The sequence below is a fragment of the Carassius carassius genome, chromosome 19 (genome assembly GCF_963082965.1).
Source record: "Carassius carassius chromosome 19, fCarCar2.1, whole genome shotgun sequence".
Taxonomy (NCBI): domain Eukaryota; kingdom Metazoa; phylum Chordata; class Actinopteri; order Cypriniformes; family Cyprinidae; genus Carassius; species Carassius carassius.
In genome coordinates this window covers 28,253,608-28,270,657 of record NC_081773.1, presented here as the reverse complement: position 1 = coordinate 28,270,657, position 17,050 = coordinate 28,253,608, and the positions used below count along the sequence as shown (strand labels likewise).

Below are 17,050 nucleotides of genomic sequence, written 5' to 3'. Positions count from 1 at the left end.
CGCTTATTGTTATACATGACGTTTTCAACTATTTGGGAAATTACTGGCAATTTTTGCTTGAAAACTGTTTAAAAGAAAATCCATACCAGATTTTTTTCACAATATGTAGTTTACTGGCTACTAATAATCTCAAATAAAACTCTGTCTTCTTAACCACATGTTGAATAATTAATGCAACTAACGTGGTAAATGTTGTCAAATCCAGTCATTTGTTTTTCTTCACCGCTGGTCGACTGATGGACTTTTTGACTCCCATAAGATATGCGTCAGCTTCCACTCAGATTGGAGCTTGTGATTTCTGGTGGCTTTTGTGATTTTTGTGTGCAGTATGGATCCGATAGTCAGTTAGAAGATGGGAGTTAGCTTTCAGAACATTATGGTGCAGCTAAAGATCCTTTAGAACATCTCAGTGGCCATTTCTCTCAGATTTGTGTTTTGGTTTTTATGCTGATTCACTTAATTATAAATGCATTGGGGACTTATCATATCATCAAGCCACTCGAGGCGGTGCATTACAGCTGAACACATCTTACACATGCAGAATCAATGTAAAGCATGGCCTCTTTTTGCTTTTTTAACTTTGTTTTACAGGTACAGTCCTCTGGTGCAATCTGGGGTTAAGTGATGGCAGCTCATGAATCACCTTTTTCTGGGGTAGATTTCTGTAGCTCTGTAACTATTAGAGCATGGCGCTAGTCATGCCAAGGTCGTGGGTTTGATTCCCAGGGAACACACAACCTGACAAAGTGATGAATGTACAACTTGTGAGTCTCTTTGAGTAAAAGCAAAACTAGTCCAGATTTTCAACCACTAAGACACACCAGAATGAAACACTCCTCAACTGTCTCCCATCTGACACACTCCCAAACAGGCAGATCACATGCTAATGAAAATATCCTGAAATGAAAAAGCCAATAACTATGTGGACCTGAAGCTAAAATACAGTAGACTCCCGAAAGGCTTCCATGGTCAGTTTTACCCTGTTGAGACATTCTATACTTTTCTCAAAGACTAAACCATTGAGTTAAGAAAATAAACACTGCAAATATAACGTATGCACAGAAAAATGTGAACCAAGACAGGGAAAAGGCAATATTACAGAAGGTAGAGTCTGCTTCAGAATAAGCACATATTTTTAAACTCTTTGAAATTCTAGATTTTCCCAAAGCACTTTAGATTCACACTCTTAAAGTTATCATCTGGGATTGAGGGAATCTGTGAGTAGTAGGAGCCTCCAGTCCGGTGTTTTCATGCTGTGACCTGGATTTCAAAAGAGGGCCAAGGAGGAGGATGGACTCTAGGGAGCATTTTAAGGCTGTATAGGCACGTTCCCAGAGTACAGTCTTACTGCCTAGCTTTGTACACAGACTTTAGAAGCTAGGGAGCAAGATTGTGCTGTTTGATGTCTTATACGGTTTTGCTGCTCAAATATTGTTATATTGTTGTATTGCACCATGTGAGGAACACTCAAACAACTGAAACATATGTAGGCAGTATGTATAACAAGGCAGCTCACTAGGTTTTAAAAAAGAGACACAAAGACATAAAGTTGTAGTTGTCTCTGTCTGCCATTAGAGGAGTTTGAGAGATATTAGGTGTGGCTTTAGAGACATTTCATCACCTTAGTGACTAAAGAAACCTTGGTTGTGTGTAGACCCTCTGTTGTTGAGGCTCCGCCCCTCTCTGTGGAATTGCAGGTCAGACATGAGGAACAGAGTGGGCTCTGTGTGAGAAGAGCAGGAGCATTTGGGCCGCTGTTTGCTGAAGTGTGCTGTACCTGTATGAGGTGGATTGGAATGGGCTCGAATAGGAGGTTTTAATGTTCTCTGGGCCCCACAAATACTCTGTGAATCTGTAAGACAATATCAGCTGGATCAGTTTTCTAAATCACATTTGAGTAACACATAATTAATTGAGTACAGATTTGATTTGATTGAATAATACTGATTGATTTGGAGCATATTGCTAAAATACAAATGGTTTGGATGTGGGTAATTTGCCATGCATTTCAATACTTCATTCATTCATTAATTTAAATATTTTACACTTATTTCACTAAAATTATATATATATATATATATATATATATATATATATATATATATATGTATATATTAGGGGTGTAACGGTATGCAAAAATCACGGTTCGGTACTTACCTCGGTTTTAAAGTCACGGTTCGGTTCATTTTCGGTACAGTAAGGGAAAGAAATGCAAACAAACTGCAGGTTGTTCATTACTATAAACTTTTAACAATTTGTTTACGCTTTTTTTTAAATACTTTTTAATAAAATGTATATAAAATTAAAAAAGAATAAGAAATAAAATACTGCAGCAAAGTTATCCACTAAATAAAATACTCTCAGTCTCAAACCAATATCATATAATAAAATATAATGAAAAATATAAATAAATAACTATGATTACAGTGCAGCATTACCAATCCCAGCTTGTAGGCCTGCTCATATTTAAAAAATATATATAACTTTTCCAAAGTGTAAAGTTGGAGCATCAACAGTTTCAGTTTTTAGACCTGCTCAGATTTCGTTATTGCGTTGGACCGATCGGAATTAAGAGCAAAGGTCTGTTTAAATGCCGACGGAGCTGCGTTTGAATTACAGTCGTTTTTTTCCTAGTAGTGATGTTCACACTCACGTGATGCCTTTTGAAAACCTTATGCCGGTGACACACTGGCATATTGCACCTGTCAAACATAGTCTATTTTGCAGTCAGTACTGTTGACGGTGTCCTTTATCAGTAGACTTTATATTTATGCTCAACATGAAGTATAGTTATTTTTGTCATGAAGACAAGATTCTGGTCTGTCAGCGGTCTCCCTCTATGTCACCTACAGTAGCAGCAGCGTGCCAGCGCCACGTAAGACACAATTCTGGTGTGTAAGACAGAAAACGCGAAGCAGCCGTCACGCAACTGACACGCAGCAGAAACGCCACGCTCACGCCATGCAGCCAGTGTGTCACCGGCCTTAGAATCAGCTGCAGGGCGGGATTTGCGTTTAACGCGGAGACTTCCGCCACTTAATATGTTTGTTTGGAAACACGAAAATGTACTTATGTTCCTGTAACGATAAAGACCTTCATATTCGGAAGAAGGAGGCGGGAACCGGCGGACAATCAACATGAAACTTTAATTACAAAAATAAACACAAAACCGCGCACCAGCCCCTCACGGACGACTGGTGCGCTCAAATAAAAACCAAAACACAACTAAAAGCCCAGGCCTGGTCCTCTCTCGTCCTTCACTGTCGTCGCTCCAGTTTTATATCCTTCCATCTCCTCCGTGGGCCTCGAGACCGGCGGGTCGAACAGGTGTAGCTCATCTCCAATCACTCCACCGGCCTCGCTCCCATGTCCCTCGGCCCCGCCCCACTCGTCACATACCCCCATCGCCCCTCGCAGGCCGGTGGGTACTCCCGAGACTGCGCTCTACTCCCCCCCCTGCGGGAACCTGGGGGTAGGACAGGCGAGGCGAGAGAAAAGGAGATGGAAGGAGGAGCGACAGAGACGAGAGAGGGGAGAGAGGAGAAAAAAAAAAAACGGTTCCCAGACGCACCGCTGCTCGGCCCTCTACCAGCTGGGTGATCTCCTCCGCGGTGCCTGGCGGTGGCACTGGACGGCCCTCGGCGGACGGCACGACACTCCTCCGCCGCCCGGTGGACGACGACGGCTCCTCCGGTTTTGGGCAGCCGGCAGGAGTCCCCCGTTCCCTGCTCCTCCCCGTTCCGGCGGATGGCAGCAGGCTCCGGCCACCTGGCGAACGGCGCCGACTCCTCCGCTCCCTCACGGACGGCAGCCGCCCCTCCAGATAGCGGGCGGTCGGCAGCGAGCTCGCCCGTCCCCGGCAACTCGCTCCAGTCCACCGCCTCGAGCGTCCATGGCGGCACACTCCTCGCCAGCTCGTTGGCACCGCGGATTCACCACAGCGGCGAGGGATCTTCAGCAGCGCGTCCCTCCTTCTCCCGGGCTTCGGCACCACTGTAACGATAAAGACCTTCATATTCGGAAGAAGGAGGCGGGAACCGGCGGACAATCAACATGAAACTTTAATTACAAAAATAAACACAAAACCGCGCACCAGCCCCTCACGGACGACTGGTGCGCTCAAATAAAAACCAAAACACAACTAAAAGCCCAGGCCTGGTCCTCTCTCGTCCTTCACTGTCGTCGCTCCAGTTTTATATCCTTCCATCTCCTCCGTGGGCCTCGAGACCGGCGGGTCGAACAGGTGTAGCTCATCTCCAATCACTCCACCGGCCTCGCTCCCATGTCCCTCGGCCCCGCCCCACTCGTCACAGTTCCGCAAACAAAATATTGCATTCGGTCATTCGGTACATACGTGCACCATACCGAAAGCCCTGTACCGAGACGGTCCGGTACGAATACACATACCGTTACACCCCTAATATATAAGTATCGAAATAATGAAGATGGTAGATTGTTCTGTAATTGGTACCAAACTTGGGTAATAAAACTGGTTTGGACTAGACTGAAATTATGTAAATCTGCAAAACAAAATTTTTCTAACCCTCTGAGGAAAAAACAAATCTTATAAAAATAGAGCTTTTGTCTGATCAATTGTCACTGAGTGTGAATTTAGCAAGCTACAAGTTCACATAACAGTGAATTATCATAAGATTTGACTACGCAAGACCACACTATTAACACTTGTGAATGTACTACATTGTTTATTGCAAAAAATTATATTTTTGAAGTATTTTATTTTGTTTTGTTTTGCCGAAGAAAGCCCACAATTTACTTAAATCCTAATTACACCCCTAAGTAATAGTGAACAAAGTTGTTAAAATGCACGGTTGATTTTATAAATTATGTGTAAAAATAATGGCTTGTTTTTTCTTTGTCTCTTTGCAGTTTGCCGGTTAGCCTGCCACAGGAAGTGTGAGGTTAAGGTAAGAAACAAAGCATGCTTGTTTTGTTTTATTAGACACTCGAAAAAGTTTCTTTTTAACAGGTTTTGCACATATGAATGTCTGTTATACTGAAATTGTGTTTTGAGAGACTGAGAACAAGGTTGTGATCCTTCAGGACTTCCCTAAATGGTTGTGTCTGCTTGTACAGGTTAGGCTCCTTTTGTCAAATCCACCATCACATTTCTGTCTGGAAACCAAACAAATCTTATCACAGAGGACATTTTTTTTCCTTGATAGTGCTCAAGCCCCTCTGGTAGAGGAAGGGTATTGGCATACTCTTGAATCTAAAAAAAAAAAAAAATGCTGCATGCTGTCCCAGGACATGTTTGGCTTGGCCAACTCGTTCCTTGTTCTAGAATACCCTTCCCAAAATTAAGTCCCTCAACCTTTCCTGTATGATAGTCCTGTTTTGTAGGGTCTTTTAAGAGTGGAAAAATATAATTTTAAGAACTGTTCATGAAAGGTTCTTTAGAGAACCCTCAATGGCTCTTCTATGGCATCACAAAAAAAAAAAACACTTTTTGAGCTATTATGTTTAAGAGGTGCCTTAAAATACAGCCTATGTAGGCTGCTAAATCTTGATTACTCCTCTCCATCATCTCTGAACTCCATATGGCTGCTATTATTGTGTATATTGGTAATGTGTGTTTGTTTTTGTCGGGCAGCTAGTCCTACCTACTGCTGTGCCACTTTTTTGCACCCACAGGAAATTCCAGAGGTACGAAGGGGTGCTTGTTTTTTTGGAGCTCCGAGTTTACTTTACAGATCAGTGTACACTGGCGTTCAGAAACACTTGAGCATTTTGTTGTGTGGTTTGTAGAAACACCAGGATGTAGGGTAGGGCTGCAACAAAAGATTATTTTGATAGTCGATTAATCTAACGATTATTAGAATGATTAATCGACTGATCGTCGATTATTTCACTGATTAATCAATATAATTTGATTGATTATTCAGCTCTTGCAATTAGTTAAAATACTGTTATACATAACAAATAAATAAAAGATAGTCTAATCACTTTAGCTTTGGGACATAATATTACGTAATTACAATTATTATACAATTAATTTATACAAATAAATATATATGACACATAAAATGAGATGACAGAGAAACCTTCTTATTTACCATTTAATTACTATATGAAAATTAACTGAATGACACCTCATTCTGCCTAACATCTCCTTTCGTAAGTATATAATATGGATAAGAAACAAAATAAAGGTAAGTGATTATATGTTTTATTTTTGGATGAACAATTTTATTCACAATATAAGTGAACTGACATTCAGCCAAGTATGTTGACCCATACTCAGAATTCTTGCTCTGCATTTATCCCATCCAAAGTGCACACATAAAGAGCAGTGAACACACACACACACTGTGAACACACACCCAGAGCAGTGGGCAGCCATTTATGCTGCGGTGCCCAGGGAGCAGTTGGGGGTTCAGTGCCTTGCTCAAGGGCACCTAAGTCGTGGTATTGCCAGCCCGAGACACTCTAACCACTAGGCCACGACTTCCCACTACCAGTCATCTACATTAGAACATTTTTTAACAAGTAACATTGTTTTTAAAGAAGTATCTTCTGCTCATCAAGCCTGCATGTATTTGATCCAGAGTACAGCAAAACCTTTTTACTATGTGAAATAACTGTTTTTTTATTTGAATATATTTTAAAATGTAATTTATTCCTGTGATTTCAAGGCTACATTTTTAGCATTTTTCTTTTTTAGCATACATTTTAAAGTATATTCAAATAGAAAGCAGTTATTTTAAATCATTAAAATATTGCACAATATTACTGCTTTTGCTGTATTTTGGATCAAATAAATGCAGGATTGGTGAGCAGAAGAGACTTTAAAAAAAAAAAAAAGAAAAAAGAAAAGTTCTTAAAAAATCTTAACGTTACCATTCAAAAACTTTTAACTAGTACCTAGAGTAATCTCTCTTAAAATACCTTACTGGTTTATGATAATCCAAACAGTCCTGAGCTAGATTAAGCTTTGATCTCTGCAAACCAAACTATCAAATATTTAATAATAATGTTTAATAACGTAAAGCTGTTTGTTGTTGTTGTTTATTTCGTTATTGAGAGGAAAGTGCGCGTCATATATTTTCATATCCAAGCGCCATTCGATTCGGCTCGGGTGCATTTCTCTGAAGCAGCGCTGAGTGCTGTATCTCTTTTTCTCTTGAATTGCATCGAGGAGGGCTGAATTACAGTCTTGCGCTACAGCGCCACACTGGTCAAACAACATTATTGCAAGCTCTAAATTAGGTCAAATTAAGTCAAACGACTGCTCGACAACAAAAATATTTCTCGACAATTTTTTTGTTGTTGACATTGTCGATAGTGTAGACTAATCATTTCAGCCCTAATGTCGGGATGCAGGGATGTGTTCTCTTTGAGATCATCAAAGAAAAAAGCAAGAAAAGAAAAAAGCAGCAGGACAGGTTTTTGTTTGATAGGTTGTGTCTGATTTGGGAGGACAGCTATGACAACCTGAAGCTCCCTTGATTAAACTGCGATTAAGGCTCAAAAAAATGCTCCAGATCTGTTTAGAGATGTGTAACAACTTCCCTCGCCAGAATCACTGAGGAATTTCCGACCAAATCATCCAAGAATGGATGCAATTTAGTTTTCTGTCATTAGATAAAAGATGAAAATGACAATGAGTGATGCAGAGCTGGCCTGTGGATTCCTCCCGTTTTTATTACAGAAATTACTTCTGAAATTACAGAACCCTGCAAAGTAAAGAAGCCTCTCTTCTGAAAATGTCTTGGGAAAAAAAAGTGTACAGCAAACGATCACAGTAAGTCTAGGATTGTGCATTATAAAAATGAATAGGGTTAATTTTAATTTCATGTTGACATCCCAATACAAATCCATGCAATTTATATAATTCAAGCCCCTGTCAGATGGACATTTTCCACACCGACATGCTATTTCATAAATCTCCACATCAATATTTAGATAAGATGTGGCTGCTGTCTAACCTCTGCCACAAAAAACAAATGCTCAGACCATTTGCACTGTCCAGACTTCGCGGCTAACTGGCTCTGCTCTGAGAAATGTTGGAAGAAACAAGACAAATGGCACGTGAACACAAATATGACATTGCTAACAGACACATGCTAAAGAAACCTTCACCTACAATACACATAATGACTAGAATGTTGACCAGAAACATTGATATTTAGTTTTTTTTTTCTTTCTTGTTTTCCAGTAAAAACATCTAAAATGCCATCAGTCAAGATAAATTTACTTGACAAACAACATTGCTTATTACTTATTACTTTTTTTATTTTTTTTTTTACACTTGTTTAAAATACAGTATCTGACAGTTGCAGTAAGATAAAATACACACATACTGTACACACAAAATAAAGTCTTATTCTGTGTTGCTCCTCATGTGAGTGCAATGTATCTATTAGAAAGATTTTTTTATATTTTTACAGGAAAAGTAGATTAAAAAAATACTTGTTTGAGAATTGGTCTTTTGGCAGCTAAGAGAGCTGGGATAAATTTCAGCCTGAAGAATGACTCGCATCATAAATGTGTCTTGGGTAACGGAAGGTTGTGCAGGTCAGACAGCTCCAATCACAACAAATTCACCTTCTCCAACGTCTCTTCTTCTCTCATTACAATTGCTCATTTCTGTCGACAGCTTAGCCTGGTTTCACAAGGGGTCGGAAATGACTGCAGCGGTTCACAGCAGGTTCATTGAACACGGGCTTGGACGAGTTTAGGCACGTCCACGAGACTGGACTTGATTTGAATTCCAAAGGCTGGAAAATGAAGTTACAGTCTCTGGGTGATTGTAAATATAGGCAAGTGAGGTTAAGTGGGAGAGTAAATGAATCGTTAGACTCAAAGGCCAGCCCAGCCATGAGCTGTAGAGAGCTAATGTGAGACACTGGCGGAGAGCACGTGTGTACAGTGCCAGCTCACCATGGGGAGAGTCAGCATGATGAAGAGGGCAATTACTGGAAATGCAGTGTTAAATTGAATTAATAAATTAAATGGAAATCAGTGTGAATTAAAAGGTGTGAGAAAACATCTTGTCAAAGATGTCAGATGTGGCTTTATTGTGTAGTCTGACACATTTCTTAAAGATGAAATGTTTCATTCCAGTGTACAATAGGTGTCACTAATAATGACTCGTGGGATTTGCTTGATTAGCTTTTCTGCAGGTTTCTTGTGTTGAGTGAGTCAATAATTAACTCAATCAACTTTGTTCAATGACTCAAATCCTTTGAATCAGTTCACTTTAATGATTGAGTTATCTTGTCTGTAGGTTTCTTGTGTTATGAATGAGTCAATAAATCATTCGTGGAACTTTATTCTAATCTTTTGAAATACTTCAAGATTTATTCATTTATTAGTTTAGTTGCCTTGCAAGCTTCTCATTTAGACTCCTACAAATGGACTCATGAAGGGGCATATTTGTTAATTAGGTCCAACTTATGAAGTGTTCCTTCAGAGCCAGATCAAGTGATGTAGTCAGTCTTTGAATGTAGAAAAGCAGTTGTGTGATTAAAATGAGAGAGACTTGCCATTGCATGGAAGTGAACGAGAATTATTTTTTTCACTGCTTAAACTTGGGCCCCTGAAATGCTTGTTTACGTTGGCAGTGAGAAAAATGATCACTATGTGAAGAAAAACTTTCATGTATGTAGCTATGTAGCTGCAGCTGCAAATACCATAGATTGCCTTTGTACCGACCAGGAGATAAAGCCATTAGTAATTTTGGTCTATTGAACTATACATCCGAATTTGGTAATATATGATGGCTATAGAATGTCTGTGCTCTGATGTCATTGTTTGTCATTGTCTGGTCTTTCCAGATCCTTTGAATACTATATATAGGATCCTACTTACTCTGAATGTCTTTGAACACACATAGCTAAATCATGGCTTCATGTTATTAACATTTGTGGACAGGCAGTTGGCCATTTTAATAAAATAAATTTTCTTTATTGGCGTCTTTGGTTCCATGTAGAACCTTGAACATCCATGGAATCTTTCCATTCAGCAAAAGGTTCTTTATAGTGAAAAAAGGTTCTTTAGATTATGGAAATGTACTTTACGCTACGAAAAGTGGTTCTTTTAAGAACTGTTCACTCAAAGGTTCTTTTGGGAAACCCAAAAATGTTCTTCCATGCTATAGTTGCGATAAACAATTTTGGAACCTTTTGAAGTCTTTGTTTTTAAGAATATACGATCAGTTGTATCTTTCAGATAAGCTAATTTTATTGTGGATTAGCATTTTGAAGGGAATCGTGGTGAGCAGTTGACATGTATAGGCTATGTATACACTTGCAAGCAAAAGTTTGTGAACCCTTTGGAATTATTATGGATTATCACTCATAAAACCTTTGATGGCACTTTGGCATTTGACAATACTTGAGTATTGATGTTATTAGCACGACAGTAGTGCTAAAATGATGCATTGGCCATCGTCTGCTTGCATGCAGAAAATGTTATCGATGTGTGCGTTGGGTTTTGAGGTTAAGAACTTTGCTGGGAGGGAACAGCGTGAGTAATGTTTAGTCCAGCTCCCAAGGAGTCAATGTGAGAAAATGAACTAACTCTGACAATCATAAATCACCTTTTTCTTAAACAGCTAAGGATTTTTTTCCTCCACTTTTGAAAAAAAAAACTTTTAAGATTATAGCACATTGTTAGTCCTGGCGTGAGACTCTGAAAACACAGCATTGTCTTTTACAACGCTATACCTCATTTCCTCATCTCAATGTTTCTTGGTTTCCGCTTGGAGGACTGCTAGCAAGAGACTTATAACCTTACTGTGTTTATTTTTTTAGCCACTCGAGAAGTGCAATTTTGCTCCTGAGTAGGTCAGACGGGCCGGAGTTGTGATAGAAGCCAACGGCTTCCTGGATTTGGCTGCCCAGGAGTGTGTTTTTCCAACTCAGGCAACTTCTAGTTCTCACTGTGCTGACCCTACAGAGCTTTTAAAGGTGTAAAGGTCTCAATTTAGGACAAATAGAGGAACTAAGTGTGGACAGAACAATGATGGGTCCTCTTCCAAAATCTGCATCCCCTGCTAGCAAAGAAGTACACTGGGTGACTCAGACCTGGGTTTGGTCGTGGGGAGCTGGTCCGGGGTGTTTTTTTCCCTTGAACAGTGAAAAGTTTGTCTCGTTCATTTAGCAGGTGCATTGCCAGATTTGTGACTCGTGTCCTTGATCTGTTTAAACAAAGTGCACTGACCGGAATGATTTCCCATCATCTATTTCCTTGCTCACATCCATGGTTCTGTGGCTTTCAGCTGGGGCTTCCATTAAATCAAAGCCAGTGATTGGATGTTTCATTATAATTAATTAACCGAAAACATTCAGCATTCGGAAATTAAGGAATAGGACTTGTATCATCAGTTAAATATCGTTCTGCAAACTCTCCAGTACCAGGTAAGGGTAGTGCTGCTGTGCAACAGAGACTTTAGACATTTGTGACCCTGGACCACAAAACCAGTATTAAGTTGCCTGGGGTATATTTGTAGCAATAGCCAAAAAAACATTGTATGCATAAAAATTATAGATTTTTCTTTAATGCTAAAAATCATTAGGATATTAAATAATGATCATGTTCCATGAAAATATATTTTTTAATTTCTTACTGTAAATATATCTAAACTTAATGTTTGATTAGTAATATGCATTGCTAAGAACTTCATTTGGACAACATTAAAAGCGATTTTCCTCAGTATTTAATTTTTTTTTTTTGCACCTTCAGATTCCAGATTTTCAAATAGTTGTATCTCGGCCAAATACTGTCCGATCCTAACAAACCATACATCAATGGAGAGCTTATATATTCGAGAGATGTATATATCTCAATTAAAAAAAAAAAATACTGGTTTTGTGTTCTATATCACTATACTGCAAGTAAACTCTAGGTTTTGCCATTATTATTTCGCATTTTATTTTTATTAGGTTTTGTAATGATTAAAGGATGATTCCTGTGGATTTCACTGTTAGTATTTAGCAAATTCTCTACTGGTTGACACATTTCTTACTCTGTGACCCATTTTTACAACGGCTTTGTAAACTCTGAACACATGCTGAGTTTTTTAAGCTGTGTTTTTATCTAGCTTCTATACGAGCCTGTGGCCATGCAGTAAGCCGCCGAGTGTCATGCCTCATTTGGAAACAGTCCTGCAGCAAGATTTATTTTAGAAGTGGTTTGCTGTTTCTTAACCCTAGTCAGCTTATGCCGCTACAACACAGTCCATCTCTTCATATGCGAGCACAGAAGGGTTGCAAGCTGCACCCTGGCAGGGCCTTTCAGCATCATTTCATAACCAATGGTCTGTCTCCCATTCTGGGGACTTACTTCAGAGAGACTAGTTTGTGATTAAGGATGATTTATGTCTGGTATGTAATAGAGAAGTTTGGGGTAAAGTGGTTGTATAGCACTGTGGGGTGCTGCTAGACTCTGGGTTTGGCATGGAGATGAGCTTGGCAGGGCGTAGCAGTCTTTATAACTAACCCCCTCTTCTTTTTGGGACATAGTTATTATATTTTAAAAGGTTTATTTCTCTTGAGTGCAGTCCAGAATAATAATGACATTTTATGAAAAATGTGAGCGGTGTTTGCCTGTACAAAACTTACTGGCGAGTTCTGGGTGGTTGCCAGGATGTTCTTCAAGATGTTCTAAAGGTTTTCTACTACTCCCAGACGCGGAGGGCAAAGCGAGAGGGTTTTGGCCATTAGCTTCATCCCTGAGACTCCACTGCTTTCCTCTTGTTCACTCTTGAGTCCCTCCTCTCTGGCTCAGCTCCCAGCCTTTGATTCTCATCTGTTTTTCTCAGGTTTTGCACGTCCTCAGCACTGCAGAGTGGCTCCAGCCTTCTTCTGCTGAAAACAATGCCTTCACACGGGCTTCTTGGTTTTAGGGTGTGCCCATCGACTATAATTGAGCTGTTCATATCCAGATCTCTCATGATGTTCTGATCCTGCACAACAACAAGCCTTTGTGACTCTAATTATGGAAGGTAAACAGATTGTAAAGTCACCGATGGATTGAAGCATTTGATGTTCTGTGCTGTTGATGAGTGAGACGTCTCTTGAAGGAAGTGAACTCCCATGTACTCTTTGGGACAGGAATAAGATTCCCGGAGATTTATAGAGTGAAATTGAATGAGATTGAAGCTGAGAGGTGATGATAGTGGCCATTCCACAGGGACGTAGAGGAGTGAGAATATTATGTAATGTTTCAAAGCATATGAATCCAAAGTCTTGATTACTTGACTTATGCAATTTTTGATTTAGTTAAAGGTCACAGATCATACACTGTATATAGCTTTGAAAGAAACAACTTTTTCACAAAGCAGTGTCCTGCATATCACAATGATGGTTTTAATGCACTTTTTTTTTGAGACCATACATTTAGACTAGTTTTATTTGCATTGAAAGGAAATTCATTTGATTCATTTTTGTGAATCAGTGCAAACTGATCCATTTTAATGAATCGATTCAAATGTCTGATTCATTATGCATCATTACTCCAACGTGTTATTGCTACATTGGTAATTTATTAAAATGTCACTAAAAGCATAAAATGATTATTAAATATTTTATCTTCTTGACAACAATGGCTATTAGGAAAACAAATGCATAAATATTGCAGTATATATTGAGTAGAATCTCATTAAAAGTGTAGCCTGTATCACACAAATTAAAATCTTTTCGTTTTACATCAATATGCAGTGCACACATAAGTCATGATTATTTTGTAGGTCTCTGCAGTCACACAGCTGAGCTTCTATTCCAGATGTTTCTAAGCCTGTGCTTGACATCTGTCTCATTTCAGAGTTCATGAGGAGTTAGTCTCTCTCACACAGCGGGATCATTTACCTCAGGAGACACGTTTTGTGATTTGAACACATGTACCTGACTTGCTGACAAAAAACACCAGAGCTTGCATCATATCAGATGTTTAGTTATGAACACGTCCAGATGGATTATGCATTCTATTCTGCAGTTCTCCGGAGTGGATTGTTAAATAGCGCTCTTTGAGAGGACATGCAAAGAGAAGTTAAGCACACTGAGGGTGTTGCACACTTCTGGACATCACATACACCCTAGAGGTTCATTAGTTCTGGTTAAGTGTTTTCATACAGAATGCAGTTACAATCCCAGCATGAGCCAACAAGCGTGAGTCTGTCTGGGCATTCTCTGTCAGACGGTGGAGTATGATTACTCATCATTCATGATTTATGTGTTCCTCTTCCTACTCAATTCTCAACGCTGCAGGCATAGATTCAGTTGGGAAAACAAACAGCAACACCCAAACTGGTTGAGATGGAGTAATCAAGACATTATGGAAAATATGTAAACAGCAGGCCAAGTGAGAAGCAGTATGAGCCATTGGTCCCTGGAGGAAGTGCAGAAGAGGAGAAAGAATACACATGCTGGAAACAGAGAGACACAAATGATATGTTTTATTAGAAACAGACTGTATCGTGACATTGGCACTGCCATGAGGGATATTAGTATGTATTATGAGTTGCTCTGTTGGGTGGAGTTCAGGCGGGTGTGTGTGTCTGAACAGTACACCATTATTGTACAAACTGGGGTAAGAAATTTTTTTAAAACTTATAAAAATTCTCATTCTCATCTATCTATCTTTCTAGCCTCTTTAAAACCTATATCTTATAACATCAGTGCTTTTAAAAATTTTAACAAAGTATTTTGTTAAATAATAACCACACACAGCTAAAAGCCTGTCGTGAGTTTTGAAGCCAAATGTTTGTCTGTGAAGGGTCACTCCAAATGTTCAGTTTGATCAAAACCTGCTTTATTTGATTGTGTTTTTATCAGCCTGGCTCATGCTTGCATATGGAGGGCAATAAAGTGTGAACGACTGAGCGTGTGAGAGAACAAGATCTCACTGAATCATCAAAATGTGTTTGACTCCACTGCAGCTGTGTTCACATTGCAGAACATTCAGACCTTCAGGATTACAGCATGTCAGCTCTGCAGTCAGAAAAACTCTTTCTCTACTAACAAGATGCAGCAAGATGGTAGTATTTAGAGAGTGTTTATTTAGTACCACATGACCAGAGTCAGTCATATCAGTTTAGATGATTTTCATGCAATGTCTGCATTGAACAATGCTGGTGAACCATGAGATGGAAGGCATCATACACACATTTGTATCAGGGGTAAATGAGTACTGATGGAAGACAGTGATGCAATGCGTCTCTTTGATTTGAAATTATACTTCTCACCATCTTTTCTCACCATATATATATATATATATATATATATATATATATATATATATATATATAATTATTATTATTATTATTTTTTTTTTTTCAGCATCATTACTCCAATCTTCAGTGTCACATGTTTCTTCAGAAATCATTCTAATATGTGACCCTGACCCTGGACCTCAATACCAGTCATAAGCAGCACAGTTATATTTGTAACAATAGACAAATAACAATACATTGTATGGGTCAAAATTAGCAATTTTTCTTTTATGGCAAAAATCATTAGGATATTATGTAAAGATCATGATCCATGAAGATATTTTCTCAATTTCCTACTGTAAATATATCAAAACTTAATTTTAATTTTTAATTTTATTTCATTAATTTTTGATTATTTAGCTTATTTATTCAGTTTTCAGATGATGTATACATCTTTATTTAAAAAAATTGACCCTTATGACTACTTTAATGGTCCAGGGGTCACATGATGATTTGGAGCTCATTTCTTATTTAATTAAATTTTATTTTTATTTTTTAACCGAAAGTTTAAAATAACAGCATTTAGCATTTGTACCAATAAAAAAAAAAAAAATCCCATTACTGTGCAGATGAAGACTAGATGTCTGAGTCTGGACTGACCAAATGCTAATCCCAGAGATTTCCTGCTGGCTCAGAGCGTTTTTCACCGAAACCTAAAAATCAGCAGTCATTCATCAGGATTTCTTTCTTGCAGTGCCACAGCACTAAAGTTCCTGTCTATGCTCCGACCTAGAACATTCTCTCTTTCTGTATATGTTGATTATTTCCATTGCTTGGCATTCATTGGCTCTTCTGTGTCTGTAGGAACCCGATATGTGGACGTAGTCATCACTCTGCCAGAGTGTGTGAGTCTGCGTGTTTTTGATGAACGTATGTGTGTACATTCAGTTGATTTGAGCAGTGTTGGGTTCCTACAGTGAGCCTGACTGTGAGTAGACTTGATAGCGTGTGACCTCATTGAATTGGTCTTCTTGGACAAAAACTTTGTTGAGAGTCATAAAAACAATTCCATTCCATGTATGGAGTCATTGTACAGCAGGGTTCATAATGCATGTCCACCAACAATGCATTAAAGGGATAATTCGCCACAAAATGAGCATTCTTTCACTTTTTATAGGTTCCAAACTTTGCAACACAAAAGACTAAATGGGGTCAGCTTCTAATTAAATTATGTTCAACCAGCAAACTACACGGACTTAGAACAACTTACTATAGAATAAATGCAATGTTTAAGTTGATTGCTCAAAAATTGAATTATTATAGCATGTTTGATGGCATGTAACACTAACAGGTCTATGCTTTGACTAAAAAAGGCATAAAATAATATTTAAGACTATTTTACTTTAAATTACGATTATTATTAAATTATGTCAATAAAATTAATACAAATCAAATAAATTTTTACCTGTGCCCATGCATTTATTTAATTTTGTGGTAAATTATGTGTGGGAGTAGGTCTAATAGGTCAATAATAATAATAATAATAATAATAATAATAATGTAATGACGAAGTAGAGGCAGTCGGATCCATCTGCAGGACTTTATTGAAGCAGGTATCAAACCAAGGATGCACAGAGCATAAGACACTAAGGTAGCACGAAGCAACATGCAGCGTGGTAAAACAACACTTCACAGAGAAACACAGAACCAGGCAGTCCAGATAAAGGGGGGATAATGATTAACAGGTGGATATGATGATGCTGATGAGAAAACCAGACAGGGCTGGAAACTAATGATAGCAGAAGGGAAGGATGGGAATTGCAGTCCTAGAACTCAGGTGACAAGGAGCGCATGAGACCGGAGAGAGGTGAAGGCGCG

At 38.8% G+C, this 17,050-nt stretch overlaps 1 protein-coding gene across 11 annotated transcripts in view; it reads left to right on the top strand.

Annotated features, from left to right (window-relative positions):
* The window catches only part of LOC132095506 (tensin-1-like), a 244,394-nt gene that overhangs the window by 100,096 nt on the left and 127,248 nt on the right, over positions 1-17,050 (top strand). For all 11 annotated transcript variants that reach the window (XM_059500569.1, XM_059500564.1, XM_059500573.1 and 8 more), the window contains exon 3: positions 4,888-4,925. In XM_059500569.1, the coding sequence (XP_059356552.1) occupies positions 4,888-4,925 (38 nt within the window). The remainder of the gene's footprint in view (positions 1-4,887; positions 4,926-17,050) is intronic.